This window comes from Leucopleurus acutus, assembly GCF_964270905.1.
Source record: "Leucopleurus acutus genome assembly, chromosome: 8".
Taxonomy (NCBI): Eukaryota; Metazoa; Chordata; class Mammalia; order Artiodactyla; family Delphinidae; genus Leucopleurus; species Leucopleurus acutus.
Genome location: NC_139151.1, coordinates 84177973 through 84199949, shown reverse-complemented (window position 1 = coordinate 84199949; position 21977 = coordinate 84177973). Strand labels below are relative to the sequence as shown.

Sequence of the window (21977 nt, the reverse complement as noted above, 5' to 3'; positions counted from 1 at the left end):
TTGTACACTTCAAATGGGTGGATGTTATGATATGTGAATTATAATTTAACAAAGCTGTTAAAAAAGGACTTTGAAGCCTAGAGCTGATAGAGAAGCTCCAGGCTGAGAAACAAATATAAAGAACATGTAGCACTGCAGCAGTAATTTTGAGTAGTGCTGATGAATTAAAATAATAACATATACAATAATAAGTAAATAAAACAGGAAGGGCAGTGATCCCCTTGCTTATGCTGAGCTGTAGGCAGCAGGGGTGGCTTACAGGCCAAAATGTAAAAACTGTTCCCTGAAGAAAGTGAACTCTACCTGCCTACAGGAGGGGTTGAGAGGGAATGAAAGCAGAGCCCAACACAAATCCAGACCTATGAAACACAAAAGAAAATGGAAAAGCAGATAGGCAAGGGAAATGAGTGAACTACAGTGCTTGGCAACTAGAGTACATCTCTCCCTTATTCTAGCTAATTAGGGGGGAGGAGGGGCTGGGGGGGGGTGGTCTAATAGCTGTCACCAGCCAGCCTACCTGATCTGTATCCCAAATTAAAACTATCCTCATACATTTATATGACTCCTCCCAATCAAAGGGAGAGGCCTGTTGAGGAAATACAAATGAATAATCTAATTATCAAGTCACTGTGCTGTATATCTTGAACTTATACAGTTTGTACATCAATCATATCTCAATAACAATGGGAAAATAATCTAATCATTCAAGATTAGATTACAGAATTTTATCCTAATGTAATATATTTTTATGCTACTATAACTATACATCATACTTTCTGCCTCAAAAATGTATATAAATGGAAATCAATTTTTTATGTCTTGTGACCAGAAGGCTCTATATATTAAACACTTCTAACATTATAATACTTATAATACATTATAATACCGTAGATCTAAATTAATATTTTTTCAAATTTAATGTAAAACAAATGTAAATGTAAAAAGAATGCTTCTTTTGAGTGGATGTGGCATTTAAAACTTACTTGTTTATGGACTCATGGGCGAATATTACTTATTGAGATAGGTTTTACAACCAATTTTATTTGTCCTTCATTTTTATTGATAAAGGAACTGGGAAACATTGTTCTTATAAATAATGGATGAATGAAGAAATAAAAGGGATTTTATTATAGCAATGTCACTGAATTTTGAAAATACACTCTAAGTTACATGGCAAAACAAATCACATAGCTATCTATGAACAAAAACAGAGATACGGCCACCAGCAGACCCTCAGAAAAAGAAACTGCAAGGGACATGCTTTAGTCATAAGCTTGTCATCCCAAGGAGATGTGAGGTGCAAGAAAGAATGGAGGGCAATATGGTAAATATATAAATAAACCTAAGCAAACACTGACTATTTAATACACTATTTCTTGTTGAGTATTAATAGGATAGAATTAAAATACGTGGGGGAATTCCCTGGTCGTCCAGTGGTTAGGACTCCACACCTCTACTGCCGGGAGACAGGGTTTGATTCCTGGTTGGGGAACTAAGATTCCACAAGCCACATGGCATGGCCAGAAAGAAAAAAACGTAAATATTAAAATACATGGTAACATTAAAGTTAGGAGGGGATAAAATGGAGTTTTAGTGCTCAGAGTCTTTATGTTATTCGGGAGGAGAGTAAGATACTAATGGATTTTGAGAAAGTGAAAATGCATATTGTAATCCCTATTATCTCCAGGTAAAGAACAGAAATATTTCATCAAAATCATCGGGGGGGGGGGTGAGAGGGTAGGTAAAGATAAGAATGAAATAAGACTGACCATGTATTGATGATTACTGAAACTGAGTGATTCATAGATCGGTTTAATTATACCAACCTTTGTAACTTTATGTTTGAAATTTCCATAATAAAAAGTTAAGGAAATATTTTATAAAAAGAATAGCTTCCAAATTAGCGGAAGGAAAAACTTATCAATACTGTATGATGCTCTTTATGAGAAGTTTTAAAATGGGCCAAACAAAAGTACAGGGATACATACACAGGTGGTAAAATTTATAAAAGAAAAGCAAGGAGGTGATTACCATCCAACTCAGACAGTGGTTAGTTCTACAGATTATGAGCTGGATTTACTTTAACACTCAATTTATTTTTGAACTTTCTTGCTTTCTAACGAGTAGCATTTAACACCATAAATTTTCTTCTTTGCCCCACACATTCCTGGCACATCCCCTTGGTTCCAAAATATGATGCTCCACTGTCCTAAGTGAGTTGTCATTTCAGCTTTGGTTTCCTTTTAAAGCCATGAGTTATTTAGAAGTTAGCAGAAGTTATTTAGAAGTTTTAGAAAGAAAAACTTACTTTTATTTGTCTCTTTTTTCCTTTCTGCTATTTTTTTATGAAATTACTGCATTGTGGTCAGGGAATATGTCTTAACTAATATCTGCATTTTCAAATTTATGGGAATTTTCTGTGTGTTTTTCTTATGTGTATCATATTTCCATATGTGAGTTATATCTCACAAGAAAAAAATGTTCTGAAAGAAGAGATATGGAAAATATACTAAAAATGCTAACAATAAGATTAGTATGGCAATATTAAAAACCAAAATGGGAAATTATATGTGAAAAAGAGATTTTATTATGATAAAAGGAAATTTAACTGTAGTAAAATTTCAAACACCCAATTACATGGATTCAAAACAACTACACACACACACAAAAAAAACAACTACACAGTATTAGAAAAACAATAAAACATAGTTGGATACTTTAACACACCCTTTTCAGGGATCAACAGATGAAGCAATCTAAAAACAAATAAGGATAGGGAGGATTTTAAAAAACCTTTTTATTAAAGATTTAAAACATACATAAGACTATACAAACCCTCAGATACCATAACCCAACTGTAACAACCACAAACATTTTGATAAATTTATCTTTCTGTCACCTCTTTTATATTTGCTGGGATAGTTTAAGGCAAATTCCAGACCTATCATTTACTTGCAACATGTACATATACATTTTGTTAAATAACCTAATATCATTTATTACATTACACAAAAAATAAAAAGATATAAAGGACTTGAACAATATTACAAATAAAATCTAATAGATATCATGGGATATTTATAAAAATTGACCATTTACCAAGCTAGTAACAAAATTTCCACAAATTTCAAAATGTAGACATTACTTAAGCCATATTCCTTTGACCACAATACAACAGGGCCATAAGTTAGTATTAAAGGAATACCAAAAACAACCAAAAAACCAAAAATCTACTGGGAAACAGGCAAGACCCCACTATTCTTAATAACTCTTGGGTTAAAAGGAAATCAAATGAAACGACAAACCATTTAGAAAGGACAGTGAGAGCATTAAAAATTGAAACCAGAGGAATAGAGCCAGAGTGTAGTGAAAAAAAAAAGGAAACATACAACTTTAATGCCATTCATTAGACAGCAAACAAATAACAAACTAGCCAGAAAGAGAATATTCAACCCAGGGAAGATAGGGAAAAAGAACTGATAAAAGCAGAAATTAAGAAAAAGTGAGTAAAAAATGATAAGAGAGAAAAAAAAAAAAAGAAAAGTACATTGGTTCTTTGAAAAGAACCATTAAATAGGCAAATCTTCCATAGATTGATAAGGAAAAAGATTCAAATAATCACTTGGAACAAGAAAGAACATACCTACAGAAACAGAGGAGACTACAAACTTATAAGGTAATAGTATGTACAACTTTATAACAACAAATTTTAAAATCTAAATGAAAGAGATGATTTTACTAGAAAATATGCCATTCAAATTGGCCCAGATAGATCAAACTATCAGGAAAAAACTAGAGAGTTCCAGATATATTCTTAGAAATCCCAATTATATATAAGCTTTTTAAAATTTAAACAAATATAAAAACTTTCCTAATTCAATTTGTAAGGTCAGCATATTCCTGAATACAAAAATGAACAAGATTAAGACAAAAAATACGATACATTCACTTCATTTATGAATCTAGGTCTAAAAATCCCAAATAAAATACTAGCAACTTAAATCTTACAGTGGACTAAAGCAATTCATCATGACCAAGCAGAGTTCATGGTAGAAATTTTTAAAAAGAGGTTTAGCATTAAGAAATCAAGTAGTAGATGAATGTGGGGGTAAAAGAAAGCAGATTTACCAGAACCAGCTCAAAAAGGCATCTGACAAAATTCAATGCTCATTGTTAATTTTAAAATAATCTTAAGAACTTCAAAACATAAGGATATCTTCTTAAAGAGTATGGTATACTAGAAACTGACAAATACATTTCATAGTCAAACACTACATATTTTACTAAATATCAAGAAGGAGGCCAGGATGCTTGCTATCATTGCTACTATTAAACAACAGAGGCCTGAGCCAATAAGATAAGTTACCAAAAAAAAAAAAAAAAAGAAACATAAATTACCATTATTTTTAGAAGATATAATCATCTACTTAAGAGGGCAAGAGAATCAGGTGGAAAAACTGTTAAAATAGAAATGCAACAAAAATGCCAAACACATGATGGAGACACAGAAATCAATCATTGCCATATATTATCAGTAACCAATGAGAGAACACTATGGGGAAAATTATATTTAAAATACTAGTAAAACTAGTATTTTTTAGATACTATAATATAGAATATGTGGAAAAAAATGATAAGATATTAAAAGACATAAAATAAGATCTGAATAAGTAGAAAAACACTACATTCCATAAGTGGATGAGAAGACAATATTGTAAAGATTAACAATTCTCCCTTAAAATTAATTTATGAATTCAATGTAATCACAATCAAAATCTCAAAACATTGAAGGGGCTCCTACCGTCCCATTACAGGACAGTTTGAGCATCAGAAATAACGACTGTAACCTGTAAGACAAATTTTTAAAAATTCATGAAAGGCTTCTGGTGCCAACCAAGATGAAGTTAAGTCCACTAGACCTACTTATTACAAATAAAAACTCTGGACAAAACATAAAATGCAACTACCTGAAGACTCTGCAAAGTTAGTAACTGCAGGCAGACTGGGGAGGGAAGCCCAAACTGAAATAATCTTTATATAGAGGTGTTTCCTCACTTTCCTTCCTCTCTTATCACCTAGCATTGACTAGAGGGTGGCCCTTATGCAGAACTACACAGGACACAGACAACAAAAACTCCAAGAAAATCTGTCTTTCTGGACAGAGGAGTGGGGAAAGGAGCCCCATGCGAAGTAAGAATGTGGGGGGCCACTGTCATTTCTTTTTTCTTCTCTTTCTCTCTCCCAGCCCTGCCCCAAGGGCAACCCAAGTCACAGAGCTGCAACGCAAAGGCAGTAAACCTGACATCTTAAACCCGAACGGAAGACCTGTCTTTTTGGTGTACCAGAGGCACCTGGATGGGGCATGGGCTCCTATGGCATGAAGAGAGTAGAAAATGTTGTATGTCAATTATATCTCAATAAAGTTGGGGAAAAACATGTAGGAGGATTCCCTGTCCTTTTTTCTCTTCTCTCAGTGTGCTGCCCCAAGGGCAGTCCTAGTTGTACAGAATTGTGTTAAAGCATAAGCAGCTAAAAAAAATCCAAGGAAAATTCCAGATTTCTAGCCAAATGTCTGGGAAAGGGAACCCTAAGAGCTGGGCATGTAGGCAAATTCCCAGGGAAGAGAGAACTGGAGAGTGGTATCCTCTAGTTCTGTGCATGAACCTACACAAATCTTAGTTTCATGCCTAAACTGCACATATGCAGAATATACCCAAACTAGTATAGCAAAGTCTTTGAGATCTAAACTATAACAGTCTACCATCCACCCAAGTTCCACACTAACTGCTCCGACAGATCCAAAGCACCAGAGCAAAGGCTTTGAAAACTGAACTAACTTCAGACCATCACTCAAAGATGAGACAGAACTTATGGTCTGACTGCCTGCTAAAACAAAACAAATCAACATTCTGCAGAGGATTTTAATAGAACCCAGAGCCTTAGTATTGTACTCAAAATGTCCAGGATATAATCCAAGACTGCTCAATATATTAAGAACCAGAAAAATGTGACCAAACTTCAAAGGGAAAAGATAATTGGCAGATGCCACTCTAAGGTGACTCAGATGTTAAAATTATCAAAGACTTGAAGGCAGCTATCATAACCATGGCTCCCTGGGGTAAGATGAACATACTTTTGAAATGAATGGAAATATGTAAGTTCTCAGCAGAGACACTGGAACTAGAAAAAAGAACCAAATATAAATTTTAGAATTGAAAAAAACATCTGAAATAAAAAATTCACTGGATAGGCTCAGTAGCAGAATTGAGAAGGCAAAAAAGTCAATGAACTTGAAGACAGACCAATAGAAATTATACAATCTGAAGAACAGAGGGGGAAAAAAGATTGAAAAAGAAATAAACAGAACCTCAGGAACCTGAGTAACAATATAAAAATATTTTACATTTATGTCATTGGAGTCCCATAGGAGAGAGATTGGTGCAGAAAAAAATAACGTCCCCAAACTTCTCTAATTTGGAAAAAGAGATACATTTTATAGATTCAAAAAGCTCAATGAACTCCAAACAGGATAAACCTTATCCAGACAAATAATTACAATCCTGAAAATCAAAGAAAAAGTCTTAAAAGTGGAAAACTTCTTTGTGTTGAAAGGAAATGATACCAGAGGGAAACCTGGAACATCAGGAATAAAGGAAGTGCAACAGCAATTATAAATATCTGGGTAAATACAATAGACTATTCTGCTCCTGTTAAGTTATTTAGAATATATATGACTGTTGAAAGCAAAAATTACTTCTCTATCAGGGTTTTCAATGTATGTAGAGGTAATATACAGGACAAATATATATAACATAAGGGCAAGGGTAAAGAGATCTCTATGGTTTTTAGGTTTTTACATTTTAAGTAGCAAAAATATTAACTAAGTGGATTGTAATCACTATATCAACCACTAAAAACATAATACAAAAGGATACAGCCAAAAAAAAAAGAGATAAATTTAAAAATAAAATAGTAAAAAAGTTCAAATAATTTTTTTTTTTAAAGATAGGAAAGAGGAGACAGGAACAAAAAAGGGGGGAAACAGAAAATGATAAAATGGAAGATTGAACTATATCAATAATTACATTAAATTTAAATGGTCTAAACATTCTAGCTGAGAGATTATGAGATTAGAGTTTTTTAAAAACACAAAACTGAACTATATACTGTCTACAAAATACCCACATTAAATATAACGTCACAGATAGGTTAAAGGTAAAGGATGGAAAAAGATATACATGCAATTCATCAAAAGAAACCTGGAGTGGCTACATTGATAACAGACAAAGTAGACTTCAGAATAAAGATTATTACCAAGGAAAAAGAAGGATATTATATACTGATAAAAGGGTCAATTCGCTAAGACTTAACAATCCTAACCGTGTACATATCTAAAAACAGAGGTCAAAATACACAAAGCAATAACAGATAGAAATGAAAAGCAAAACAGACAAATCTACAAGCATACTTGGAAGCTTTGGAAATCCTCTCGCAGTAATTGACAGAACAAGTAAACAGATAACCAGCAAGGAGAAGAATCTGAACAGCACTAACAACCAACTTGATCTAATTGACATTTATACAACAATCCACACAACAGCAGAATACACATTCTTTTAAAGTGCACTGGAACATTTATCAAGATCAACCATATTCTGGGCTATAAAGCTAACCTTAAAAATTTTAAAGAATTGAAATTACACAAAGTAGAAATCAATAAAGGACAGATGTCTGGAAAATTCCCAAATATTTGAATATCTTAAAATATGATTCTAAATAACTCATAGATCAAAAAGAAAGCACCAAGTGGAATTTTTAAAACTTTTAGAACAAAAGAAAATAAAAACAAATAATAAAAATAAAATCTGTGGGATATAGCTAAAGCAGGGCTTAGAGAGAAGTTTGTAACATTAAATGCTTAAAGCAGAAAAGAATAGAGGTCTGAAATCAGCAATTTAGGCTTCTACCATATGAAACTAGAAAAAAAAATACTAGCACATAATAAACCAAAATCAAACAGAAAAAGGAATTAATGAAAATAGCAGAAATCAGTGAAACTGTCAACAAAGGAGAAAAATCGATGAAACTAAAAGCTGGTCTTTTGAAGAGATCAATAAAATTAATAAACTTCTATCCAGACTAACGAAGATGAAGAGAGAAGATACAAATGACCAACATCAAGACTGTAAGAGTGGGACCCATGTGCTACAATACTGAGCCTGCGTGCCACAACTACCGAAGCCCGCATACCTAGAGCCCGTGCTCCGCAACACAAGAAGCCACTGCAATGAGAAGCCCACGCACCGCAGTGAAGAGTAGCCCCTAACTTGCTGCAACTAGAGAAAGCCCATGTGCACCAACAAAGACCCAGTGCAGCCAAAAATAAATAAATAATTTTTTTTTAAAAAAGGCTATATTTTATTTAAAAAAAAGGCTGTAAGAGCGGGAATCACTACAAGACCTACAGAAATTAAAAAGATAATGAGGAAATGCTACTAACAACTCTATATTCATAAATTTGACAACTTAATGAAATGGACCAATTCCTTCAAAGATACAAAACACAGTCAAGAAGAAACAGACTAGTTGAATAGTTCTGTCAGAGAAATTTAATTCATAGAAAACTCCAGGTCCAGATGGTTTCACTAGCAAATTCAACCAAACATTTGGGGAAGAAACAATACTACCCAATCTCTTGCAGAAAACAGAGAAGAAGGGAATACTCCCCAACTCACTTATGAGGTCAGCAATAACCAGATACCAAAACCAGACAAAGGCATTACAAAAATACTACTACAGACTAATATTCATTGTGAACACAGATACAAAAAAATTAGAAAACTGAATCCATCAATGTATAAATGAGATAATATATGAGTCAGTGGAGTTTATCCTGAGAATGCAAGGCCACAGATATATTTATCAATCAATGTAATTCACCATACTGACAGACTACAGAAGAAAACTACATGATCACTTAAATAGATGAAGAAAAAGCATTTGACAAAATTCAACCTCCATTCATTATAAAAACTGTTGGCAAACTATAAAATATAAGGAACTTCCTTAATGCAATTAAAAAAGGCATCTACAAAAACCTACAGTGAACATCACAGTTAATGGTGAAAGACTGATTTCTTTCTCCCAAAGATCAAGAACATGTTCAGGATGTCCACACTCAGCACTCTTATTAAACATTGTATAGGAAGTCCTGTATATTAAGACAGGAATGAAAAAGGCATTAGACTGGAAAAGAAGAAATAAAACTATCCTTATTTGCAGATGACATCATTTTCTACATAGAAAATCCTATGGAATCTAATTTTTAAAAAACATTTTTTTTTTTGGCCGTGCGCATGGCTTACGGGATCCTAGTTTCCCAACCAGGGGTCGAACCTGTGCCCCTGGCAGTGGAATTGTGGAGTCCCAACCACTAGACCGCCAGGGAATTCCCATTTAAAAAGTCTTAAAATAAATCAGTTGTGCGGATTTAAGATCAACGTATAAAAAATAACTATTTTTATAATCTACTAATGCATAACTGGAATCTGAAAATTTTAGAAAGTGTCACTTACAATAAATAGCACCCCAAAAAACTTAGGAATAAATCTAACAAAGCAGGATCTATATGCCAAAAACTACACAAGACTAGTGAGAGAAATCAAATGTGTGCATGAATTACGGCTCAATATATTGTTAACAGTTTAGTGTTCCTCAAATTGCCACAGATTCAAGGAAATCAAAATCCCAGAAGGATTTTTTTGTAGATACCAACAGCTGACTTGAACATTTAAATGGAAATGGAAAGGAACTAGAATAGGCAAAACAATTTTGAAAAAGAACAAATTTGGAAGACTCACACTGCCTTATTTTATTCAAGATTTACTGTAAAGCTATAGGAATTAAGACAGTGTGGTACTGGTGAAAGCATAAACACATAGATCAATGTGATAGAATTGAGAGTCCAGAAATAGATTCACACAAATATGAATTCATACAATTAATTTTTGACAAAGGTGCAAAAAGCACTCAATGGAGAAAGGACTGTCTTTTCAACAAATGTGTTGGAAAAGCTGGACTTCTATGTGCAAAAAAATTAACTTCAACCCATACCACATATCTTATACCAAAAAAAAAAAAAAAAATCAAAAGGGACCCTAGACTTAAATGTAAAATGCAAAATTCTAAAATTCCTAGAAGAAAACAGGAGAAAATTTTTGTGACTATGGGCTAGGCGAAGATTTCTTAGGATACAAAAAGCGCAAATCATAAAAGGAAAATTGGATAAACTAGACCTTGCTGCAATTTAAAACTTCTGCCCTTCAGAAATATTTAAGGGCTGTGGGAATTTAGAGGATATGAGCACTAATTCTGCCAGGAGTAACTTCCATAAAGTGACTTTGAAGATGGTCTTCAAAGAAAACTAAGTGTCTGCTGGGCTAAAAAATCAAGAGGAAGGCCTAGGTAGAAAAAAACCTGCCCAAAAGGAGCACAATTTTGACAGGGGCTCACAGGTCCAAGGAACAATGAGAAATTCAGTTGTCACGGAAGAGGGGAAGTGGAAAGGGTGGAGCAAGAGTGAAACATGGAAAGGGAGAATTTTTACACATTATTATTTTTTCCCATGGAGCAACAAGAAGCATTTCAAAGCAGAGAAGTAACAATTGGTTTTCCTTTTTTATAAAGTGTGATGACAATGCGGAGGATGGACTGGTGTAGAGACTGATGGGAAGGATTCTAATGAGAAGTCTGTTGCAATAGTCCAAGCAAGAGATGATGAGTTCTCACAGATGAGGAGGCAATGGGGATGGTAAAGGGAGAACTTCAAAGACCTATTAGTAAGGATCAGTTTGATGGTGGTGATTTTTAACTAAAAATGAGATAATAACTGTTGTCTGGAAGAAACTAGTTCTACATTCATGTTTTATAACAGAGATTATAAAATGTTTGCTCTAGGAACATAGGAGGGAATATAACAGTAATTGCAAAGAACTCTGAATTGGGGGAATAGAGTGTAAAACCTTACTAGGATTAGCCACATCTCTAATGTTTTGAATCTAACAATGATTTTCCATTATGCTAATTTCCTTGTATAACAAAATGAGAATTCTTTACAAATGTTTTAGCAGAAATTTATGCTGATAGAGTATTTGGGATACCAGCTGTTTCATATTACTCTAGTAGTTAAAAAGGTAGTCTCAAATCTGGAGAGAAGCTGAAAAGTATATCACAAAACAAGGTTTTACTCATAAAGCACCACTCTATTCATACAAAAGAGGTAGGCAGGGGCTTCCCTGGTGGTGCAGTGGTTAAGAATCCTCCTGCCAATGCAGGGAACACGGGTTCAAGTCCTAGTCTGGGAAGATCCCACATGCCATGGAGCGACTAAGCCTGTGCGCCAGAACTACTAAGCCTGCGCTCTAGAGCCCGCGAGCCACAGCTACTGAGGCCACGTGCCACAACTACTGAAGCCTGCACAGGTGTGCTCCGCAACAAAGACAAGCCACTGCAATGAGAAGCCCATGCAGCGCAACGAAGGGTAGCCCCCGCTCACCGCAACTAGAGAAAAGCCCGCGTGCAGCAATGAAGACCCAATGCAGCCAAAAAATTAATTATTAAAAAAAAAAAAAAAGGAGGTAGGCAGGAATACAGATTCTAGAACCAGATAAACCTGAGTCTGGATTTCAGCTCTTCCATTTACTGACTGTATGGACCTGGAAAATTCATTTAGTCTGTTATATCATCTGTATATTGGAGATAACAAAGCACATCTTACAGCATTGCTAATAGTTCCTGGCACAGAGATGGTAGTTATTTTATTGTTATAAATATGTTTTTCCTTAGCATGATTTTTTTTAAAAGCTTTTTTTTTTTCAAATTTATTTATTTGTATTTATTTTTGGCTGTTGGGTCTTTGTTGCTGTGCGCGGGCTTTCTCTAGTTGTGGCGACTGGGGGCTACTCTGTATTGCAGTGTGCAGGCTTTTCATTGTGGTGGCTTCTCTTGTTGTGAAGCACGGGCTCTAGGCGCGCGGGCTTCAGTAGTTGTTGCTCGCAGGCTCAGTAGTTGTGGCTCGTGGACTCTAGAGCGCAGGCTCAGTAGTTGTAGCACACGGGCCCAGTTACTCTGCAGCATGTGGGGTCCTCCCGGACCAGGGCTCGAACTCGTGTCTCCTGCATTGGCAGGCGGATTCCTAACCACTGCACCACAGGGAAGCTCAGCATGCTCTTTAAAATAGTAACTTTTATACTACTTGTCAATCATTTACATAAGGCAGTGCTTCTCAAAACAGTTCCTTGAAATGTTCCCTTAACTACAGAATAAAGTGAAACACACACCCAAGGATTTGGGCATATACTTTGGAACCAGCACAATTTTTTTTTTTTTTTTGCGGTACACGGGCCTCTCACTGTTGTGGCCGCTCCCGTTGCGGAGCACAGGCTCCGGACGCGTAGGCTCAGCGGCCATGGCTCACGGGCCCAGCCGCTCCGCGGCATGTGGGATCTTCCCGGACCGGGTCACGAACCCGTGTCCCCTGCATTGGCAGACGGACTCTCAACCACTGTGCCACCAGGGAAGCCCCAGCACAAAATTTTTAAAGTTTTAACTTAATTATATTAATCTTCAAGCTGCACATAAAATAACCATATTTAATAGTAAAATGTTAATCTTTAGGTAAAATTAGCATACCAAGAAAATATGCCAGTTTATATAACAACATGGCCCTCAGTACAATGCCTCATATCCATGAGCCACTTCAAGATGTCTCAGGTTAGAATAGTCTGGATAGTGCACTATGTTGCATGTGGTAAAAAGCTGAGAAAAACCAGAACTACTCAGCCTAAAACCCAGAACTTTCCTATAAGCAAGGAACATTTAAAAAAATAAGTCTCCTTATTTAATAAGGAGATACCTACCTATGCATTTTGTCCTGAAAAATGCAGACCTGCTTCAAGCTAAGAAAGCATAAAACTTGGTATAGAGCCAGAAAAATTAAAAGTGGAAAGCCATAATTATGAATCTAAATTTTAAAACTTTACCTGTTTTCTTCTTTTTATCAGAAGTGGCATCCGAAGTATTTAAGGTAGTAGAGGTGCTTTTATAAATATCACGACTGCATACTCCAGGATCATCTTCATCAGAAGAAAGTGAAGATAAATGTTCCGAGTTTTTAAGTTCGTTATCAGCTTTTTCTGACGGACTATTACCCCCAGTTTCAGACACTAAAGGTGTGGGTGTTGCACATGCAGCTTTTGGAAGTGGTGGGGGACAAAATGTACGAACAGTCTGGGTTCCTGGTCGTCTAGTCCTGTTAGGCATTCGTACAGCAAGAGTGGAAAACTGCTGCTTGGGCCCAGATTTCAGAAAATCTAAGAAAGAGGCAATGAATCCGGTTTTGACTTCTGGCTGTTTTTCCTCTACTTCTTTGATCTTCTGTCTCATTTTTTCTTGATGCTGATAACCATCATGGCAGCTTTCCGAGGAAGGGGGAGTATACGGCAAATATATATCTGTTCCCCTTGGATTCTGGCGTTTGCCTTGGGCAGGTCTTTTCAGCTGTTTTTGATTACTGTTGTCTTCCTCTTTAGTTTGCCCTTTTCCTTTAGTTTTCTTCTTCTGAAGGTTAAAATGCATTAAATCTTGGTTTTCCTCTTCAATCTTGACGCTGATTGGCTCCCCAGGTTGGGCCATGGCCAACAGTGCAAGTGTACTCCTAGTCGGGTTCATTGACACACCACTGTCATCACCCCCTAAAGGGAATTCACTCTCCGATGTAGCACTCTCTCCACTTATACTTCTACTACTAGAAACAAACTCTTGATTTCTGTTATTATTTAATGTACTATCAACAGGTACTTCGCTATCTTCTTCAGGTTCATGATTGGTAGCAGACTGTTTCTTGAATGGGCCAGAACTTTGCTCCTGGACTTCATGACCCGGCCCAACCACTGGTGAAGTTACTTTAGAAGCTTTATTTTGACCAGGTGTTTCAATGTGCTGTTGATCAAGAGTCATCTTTGACTGAAGAGTAGGTACTGGTGAAAGGTTTACAGTAACTTGATTTCCATTTAAGGAAATATCATTTATATTCGGTGGCTTGCCTACCGTAGCTGCTATGGAGTTAAAATCTGACGTCACATGCCCGACATCTAATGATTGCTGAAAATGAGATTTAGAATCACCATCTTCAACAGCAGGAATGGTTTCATTTGAAGTTGACTTGGAAAAATCAGAAGGTGTGACCCCACAAGCTGCTGCTGTAGCTGCTAAGATATCATCTACATTTGATAAAATATTTCTTTCATCACTGAGGAGCATTGCCTCTGGGAAACATATTGATCCAAGAGAAACAAAATGATTCTTTGAATCATGTTGATTTGTTTCACTAAAATGGCCCTTTGTTGTTAGATGTTGTTGTAATGGTTTTGAAGACTCAGAGAGGTCCATTTTCATAATTTCAGAATTTTGAGGATGGAGTTGCTGCTGAGAATGATCGCCATTGCTCTGAATAATATGACCATCCATTTGAAGGAAAGGATGTACTATTTGTTGAGGACTTTGAACACGCTGTACTTGCAGAGATGCCTTTACTTGTCCTAAACCGGCCTGTAGTATTGACTGCTGAAGAATTTGTAAATCACAGGCAGAATCTAAAAGGACCTGTGTATTAGGAAGAGATGCCTGATGGCCATGCCCTAAAGCATTATTTGGAATTTGAATCTGAGATGAGGCATTAATTATTTGATCATGCTGCTCCTGGACCTTGGCTTCATGTACCTTCTGTATAAGAGAATGCTGCTGGTTTAGGTCTTTAGTATTCAACCTTATTTGTGGAGTTTGCATTAAATTAGTTGTCTTCTTTATATCAAGGGTTGCTGCATTATTGACTTGGCCAACTTGTTGGTTAAGCTGTGCCACTGAACCAACTATGTTTTCTTCTTTTTTTGACTCCTGTAGAACAATCCCAACAACTTGATCTTCAAGATGGGAATTACTTCTGATTATGCTCTGGGAATATCTGTCATCTGTCTTTGACACCTTATAAGCTGACTCAGGAACATTAATTTCCCCATCAGATAGCCTTTGGGTTGATGACTCAAGAGATACTTGCGGCTGTAATACCTGTAACTCTTGCATTGGAAAATCATCCTCTTGCTTTGAAGATGTATACACATTTGAGTCAAGTTTTCTTTCAGCGTAAGACTTTGGATCAGGGGAAGGTATGTTATTCTGTAATGTCTGACAATGAGTAGAGGACGCAAAAGATGATGACTGGACAACAGGCAAAAACTTTTGGGACTGGGGAGATGATGACCCTTGAGTCTGAGCATTTTGGGAAGAATGCATAGAAATATAATTCTGAGTTGGGCTAGAATCTGGCATATTCTGAGCCCGAGAGGCAGAAGAATAAGAAAGAGAAGGGGCTGTTAATGTTAGGGACTGCCCTGAAGCATAGCTTTCTGAAGGACTAACAACTGACAAAACTTGTGACTGAGATGAATAACTAACCTGTGTCTGACTAACTGGTGATAAACCCTGAGAGTGACCAGATGAGTAACTCTGAGACTGGCTAACTGAAGATAGATCTCTTGTTTGAGCAGGGTAATTCTCATTTGTAACTGAAGATAATACCTCTTGCTGATCAGAAGAATAATTAAGTGTTGGATTTTCAGAAGTTATAGTCTGAGATGACCCAGAAAAAGTCAATGTTTTATATAAAGATGGCAACTTCTCAACTTTGCTGGACCTATAAACATGTGAATGAACAATAGATGGCACATTATGTGGCTGTACTAAACCATAATTTTGAGACTGACTAACTGATAAAAGGCTTGGTAGCTGCGCTGTAGAATAAATTTGTGCTTGGCCTGATATTACAGAACTCTGGTTATGTAAAGGTTTGGAATAGCTTAGTGTTTGCACAGGAGGAATTATACTTTGAGGTTTGGGGGACTTGGCTGATGTTAGTGGTTGTTTTGTAGAACAGCTTTTTACTTTTGTAGTAGAAGGAGGATACCCTGATGATGGAATTGCAGATGAATAGGACTGAGCAAGTTCCACTGAGACCTGGGATGTCTTCTGTTGCAATCCTCCATTGCTCACCTGAGTAGAATCTCCAATTGGGTTACAGGATAAAGATGACTGCCTGCTTGTTTCCTGAAAATTAACCACACTTGCATTTGATAGATAACTGTGTAAGGAATGCTGTGAACCAGTCAGTTGTGCCTGAATAGACTGAGTACCTGAAGGCCGCTGATGGTGTTTAATAACACTACATTCTCGAAGAAGAGCTCTTTCAATGGAAGCAGTAGAACTAGTAAAGAGAGTTGAACCGTAGGCTTGAGGAGTTTGCTGGGCTCCTCCAAGTGCTGAAGGCAACAAACTAAATTGAGGTTGTAAAAGATGGGGTGCAGACTCTTGAGCTGAGCGGTATGTTGAAGACTGAGGTGGTATGCTGTTACTTATCGCAGAACTGCCCAGGCGCTCAAATGCCAAAGCGGTTGGAACAGTTCCCTGGGAAGTCTTGATTTGCAGCAAAGGATCATGAGGATTTAAAATTCCATTGGATGTAGTGTTAAAAGTTGAATCCTGAAGCACCAAAGGTGAGGTGGTGGCAAAGTTTCTATTGCTGAAGGTGGTGGGATGCTGATAAGCAGGGAGGGCAGAGGGTGGAAGTGCTCCAGTGGTTGGCAAAGGTCCAGTAACAAACAGCTCAGTTGCTGCTGAGGAATGCATACCTATGAAAAGAAAACAAATATGCTCATGCAGTTACAGCACAAACACTTGTATCTGCTTTCATAATACAGACTTAATAAAACTTACATAACCTTCAATCCATCAAAATCTCTTTAAAACTGAAAAGCCTGACAAATTAGTTCTGCACATGAATTTTCAAAAATACATTTCAAAACAGCTAGCTTTCATAAGGCAGGAACAAAATTACAAAGGTATCAGCAATTCATATGTATGATTGTTACAAATATGAGATTATACATATATATAGTCAGATAAGGTCATTTGATAATTAAGAAAACAGTGAAAATGTACATAATCTCTAATGATTAATTTCCCTTGAAATCCCAATGCAAAATACCAATGGACAAACTAAAATGTTCATAACATTAAAATTGAAACTGAACTGCCTATATTTAACATAATAAATCTGAAAATAATAGTGAGATTAATAGTGCAGCTTCTTTTATCAAAATAAATGCATTTTTAAAATTCCTTGCATTTCAAGTTTTGACTTCCTATGAACAACTTCTCATAACAATAGATGCATGCTTATCAAAAGAAGCTCATCAGAAATTAATAAAGCACTGTCAAGAAGAGAGTATTAACATTTCAGGACAGCATTCTTGCCACATACGGCAAAAGTAAAAACATGTTATACCCATGCGATCCAAAAGTTCCATTTCTAGAAATTTACCCTATGGAAATAAGTGGACACAAAGATTCAAACAAGATATTCATTATAGTTATTGTGAATAACAGGTAGAAACAACCTAAATATCCATCAAGAGGAGACTGGTAAAATAATTATGGCATATCCTAATAATACTGATGCTATAAACATTGCTTAGGTGGATATACAAAAACAGTTTTGATGTACAAAGATATTAAAGAAGAGTAAATACCAAACTGTTAACTCTTCTTTAAAACGGGGGACTGTAATTAGGAACTATCACTTTCCATTTTATACACCTTTTTATTGTTTACATTAAAAAAATTTTATCTTATATTGGAGCACCATTGATTAACAATGTTGTGTTAGTTTCAGGTGTACAACAAAATGATTCAGTTATACATATACATGTAGCTATTCTTTTTCAAATTCTATTCCTATTTAGGTTATTACAGAACACTGAGCAGCGTTCCCTTTGCTGTACAGTAGGTCCTTGTTGGTTATCTATTTTAAATATACCATTGTGTACACGTCAATCCCAAACTCCCAAGTCTATCCCTCCCCTCTACTCTTCCTCCCTGGTAACCATAAGTTCATTCTCTAAGTCTGTTTACATATTTTTTAGTGAATTTCCTTTAAAAAAGATTCTTTTTCATTTTGGAAAAATTGGGGAAAAAAGATTCTCTTGCCCTTTTCAAAAATATTCTTCTTTCAACTCTTTCCATTAAATGTCAAAAAAGTGGGAATTCCCCGGCGGTCCAGTGGTTAGGACTCGGTGCTTTCACTGCTGGGGCCCAGGTTCAATCCCTGGTCAGGAAACTGAGATCCCACAAGCCTCGCAATGCAGACAGAAAAAGGATTACCATTACAAGGACAGAAAATATCTAGCTACTCTTGAAGGAAAAAACAGCGCTTAGAATTAATGTTTAAAATAATGTAATTATAGAAACTGAGATAGAAAGTCTAACTCAATACATGTAATGTAAAATTATTCCAGGAAGCAAACAATGAAGCTACTGTGTAGTTTTATTTTTTTAATATTTATTTGGCTGCATTGGGTCTTAGTTGCAGCACGCGGGATCTTCGTTGCAGCACATGGGCTTCTCTCTAGTTGTGGCCCGTGGGCTCTCTAGTTGCGGCGTGTGGGCTTAGTTGCCCAACCAGGGATTGAACCTGCATCCCCTGTGTTGGAAGGCGGATTCTTAACCACTGGACCACCAGGGAAGTCCCCTATTGTGTTTTTTAATACTGTTTTATTTCACAGTAAAACATTGTTTCTTTGGAAGCAGAAAAAATGTTTCTAAGACATACTGAGAAGCTCTATTAATGGAGTTTATATCAGAATGTAAAATATTATTTCTTATAGCTATTACTTAAAAATATATTCTTTAAAATGAAACCTTAAAAAAAAAAACTAACCTTTCTGTCATCCGGCAAAAAATAAAAGTATATACAAACACTTTTGGGGCGGGGGAACAGTTGAAAAATGAAATAAGAAAAATAAAACAGAAAACTACATAATAGGACTTCCCTGGTGGTGCAGTGGTTGAGAATCCGCCTGCCAGTGTAAGGGACATAGGTTCGAGCCCTGGTCTGGGGAAGATACCACATGCCGCAGAGCAACTAAGCCTGTGCGCCGCAACTACTAAAGCCCACACACCTGGAGCCCATGCTCCGCAACAAGAGAAGCCACCGCAATGAGAAGCCCGCGCACTGCAACAAAGAGTAGCCCCTGCTCACCCCAACTAGAGAAAAAGCCCGTGTACAGTAACGAAGACCCAACGCAGCCAAAAATAAAAGTAAATAAATAAATTTTAAAAAGAAAAGTACATAATATATCAACTTGGAATGGCTTTTATTAAAGATTGACTTATTCTGTTCAGTTAAGGATAACTTTACATAACTCTAATGATGAAATCAGTTCCAAGATTGTTTTTTTTTTACTATACCACACCTATCCAGCCCAAAGTCACTAAAAGAAATGAAATTTAATCTTTCACCAACCGCCCCCCACAAAAGATAAATATGTGAAGTGATAGCTGTGTTAATTAACCAGATGTGGGGATTCTTTCACAATGTAAATGTATATCAAATCACCACAATGTACACCTTAAACATCTTCCAGTTTTATATGTCAATTACACCTCTATAAAGGTGAAATAGGAAAAATTTAATCTTTCCTCCTCTCAAGTAAACAAGTAACTACTTAAATTGCTAGATAAAAATTTGATATCTAGGATTTATCTTTAACAATTACCTACCTTCTTCAACTTGCTAGTTTTCATCAGAGTGCTAAAACCGAATTTCTGCTAGTAACAATTTCTTGAATTTTGTCCACCTTAAAATAGTGAAAAATTCCAGGTTTTAAAGTTCACTGGAAAATCAATAATTAACATCACTCTCAGCCACACTACTATAATGACAAGATTATCAAAAGTGAAATTTTATCCATATTTTTAAAGGACTTAAAAATTCTGAAAACAAAGAATCACCTGTCTGCCAGGATGGGGCCCTGAATTGTGGTACAAGAGTAGTTCCTGAAGAAGCAGCCTGAGCAGTTCGGGATTCAACAGCAGAGAGAAAATTCATCACTGAAGATTCTTTAGTGTTAGTGCTGGCATTGTTCACACTAGTATCAAATATTCCAGAAAGACCTACATTTGAAGATAAAATGTATCCCAAAGTAAAAATATATGTTAATATAAAATGATATTCCGGATCCTATTTTAAAAAGGAATCTCTGACATTTGAGGCCAGAAGTTCTACAACCCTAAACTGTTTTATTATGAATAGCAACAAATATTAATTTGCTCAAGCATAATTATAATTTAAAATCTACAGAGATGCATGAAAAAGAGATCTCCCTACTAATTATACAGATATTCCCTAGCAGTAAAAGACAAAGCTTTTAATCTCATTTTCATTTTAACATTTCCCATGAGACTGTTATGTTCCGTATACTTTCGTAACCCAACATGTGAAAATTGATTTTTCTTCTTATTCACTAAATGTACCCAGATTTGTGGTATATTTCATAAGAGAATTTTTACCGGTTGGGTGAGGTGTGGCAGCATATCCAGGAAGCTGATGAGAGGCTGCAAAAGTCTGTCTCTGAAGGAGATCTGTTTCAGAGTGAGAAGGATGTCCTTCTTCATAGCTTAAACTAGAGGATGATAAAAATAAATGACAAAAAACACAGAGCTCAAACCAGATGATCAAAAAATTTCTAGGAGAGCAATTATCAAAAGTAGCATAAGTTTTTGACTAAATTCCTGACCTACAGATCAAGAGATCAAACACAGTCTGACAATACTGTCAAAATGCGGGGGAACATATTGAAGATACACTGGGAAGAAAAATAATACACAGTATTTTTCTTAGTTCAACTTTACCTACAACAAAGTCCTTTTACTGCAAGAGGTAGCATGGTACATTGGGAAGAGCAATATCCTGGAAAATAGGAGAGCTGAATTCACTGTCCAAGTGCTACTACTGGCTTACCATGTGATTTCAATAAGTGACTCTATTACTGTTGGACTTACTTCCTCACCTGTATGAATAAGGGACCCAGATAGGATAATCTCTAAAGTCCCTCTAACAGTCTCTGGAATATAATAGACAGTTCAAATGAATTGAAACTTAACACTATTTCCCAATAACTCTCCTAGAAAATTTCAAGCTTATACATCTTGAGAGTAATTCAGAACAAGATATTTTTCTCCCCTTGATTTTTATTCTGAATATTTTAAACCCACAGAAAAACTGAAACAGTACAATGAATAACCTGTATACCCACCACTTAAGTTTCAACAACTGTTAATATTTTGTTATATTTGTTTTATCTTTATACACAGACATATATACTCCTTTCTTTTAATCTACTTGAAAATAACTTGTGGACATCATGAAACTGTATCCTTAAATAATTCAGTTGCATCTCCTAGGAATAGGACATTCAGCTGTATAACCAAGTATCATTATTAGACTTGAAGAAATTCAACACTGTCATTATAACATGTAATACAGAGGTCACATTCCAATTTTCCTCAATTGTTGTCAAAATGTTTGATATTTTAAAGCTTTCTGTAGGATTCAATCAAAATTCAACAATTACATTTGGTTATGTCTCTTTACATTTAGAACAGTGCCTCCACTCTGCCTCTAATGCCAAACCCCTTTTGCCTTGACTCCATGGACATGGACTTTTTATTTTGAGGAGTCAGTTGAATGTCTGTTGAAGTCAGTTGAATATACGCTATCCCAAATTCTGGATTTGTCTGATTGCTACTTCATGAGAAATACATAATGATGCTTCGTAATTCTTATTGCACTCATGAGGACACACATAATGTCAGTCTGTCTCACTGGTGATGCTAAACTTGAAGTGGTTAAGGTACTGTCAGATCTCTCAATGTAGTTATTTCTTCTCTTTGAAATAAGTATGCAATTGTGAGGTGTTACTTAAGACAGTGTCAGTATCTTGTCCCAACAGCTAATGGTTTCAAACACCCTGCATTCATGATCTTCATTTCAATTATTGCACTGAAGATTAGAAACAGCAGTGTTCTAA

General features: G+C 35.9%; 1 protein-coding gene across 2 annotated transcripts in view; it reads right to left on the bottom strand.

The window, feature by feature from the left end:
- The window catches only part of QSER1 (glutamine and serine rich 1), a 45206-nt gene extending 24642 nt beyond the window's left edge, over nucleotides 1-20564 (bottom strand). The window contains exons 1-3 of one of the 2 annotated variants that reach the window (XM_082845178.1): nucleotides 20458-20564; nucleotides 19900-20061; nucleotides 13041-16739 (exon numbers count right to left, since the gene is read on the bottom strand). In XM_082845178.1, the coding sequence (XP_082701304.1) occupies nucleotides 13041-16739; nucleotides 19900-19996 (3796 nt within the window). In that variant the 5' untranslated portion in view covers nucleotides 19997-20061; nucleotides 20458-20564. Of the gene's footprint in view, nucleotides 1-13040; nucleotides 16740-19668; nucleotides 19767-19899; nucleotides 20062-20457 lie in introns of those variants that run through there. The other variant, XM_082845177.1, reaches the window with a different exon arrangement.
- Nucleotides 20565-21977: the final 1413 nt, after the last annotated feature.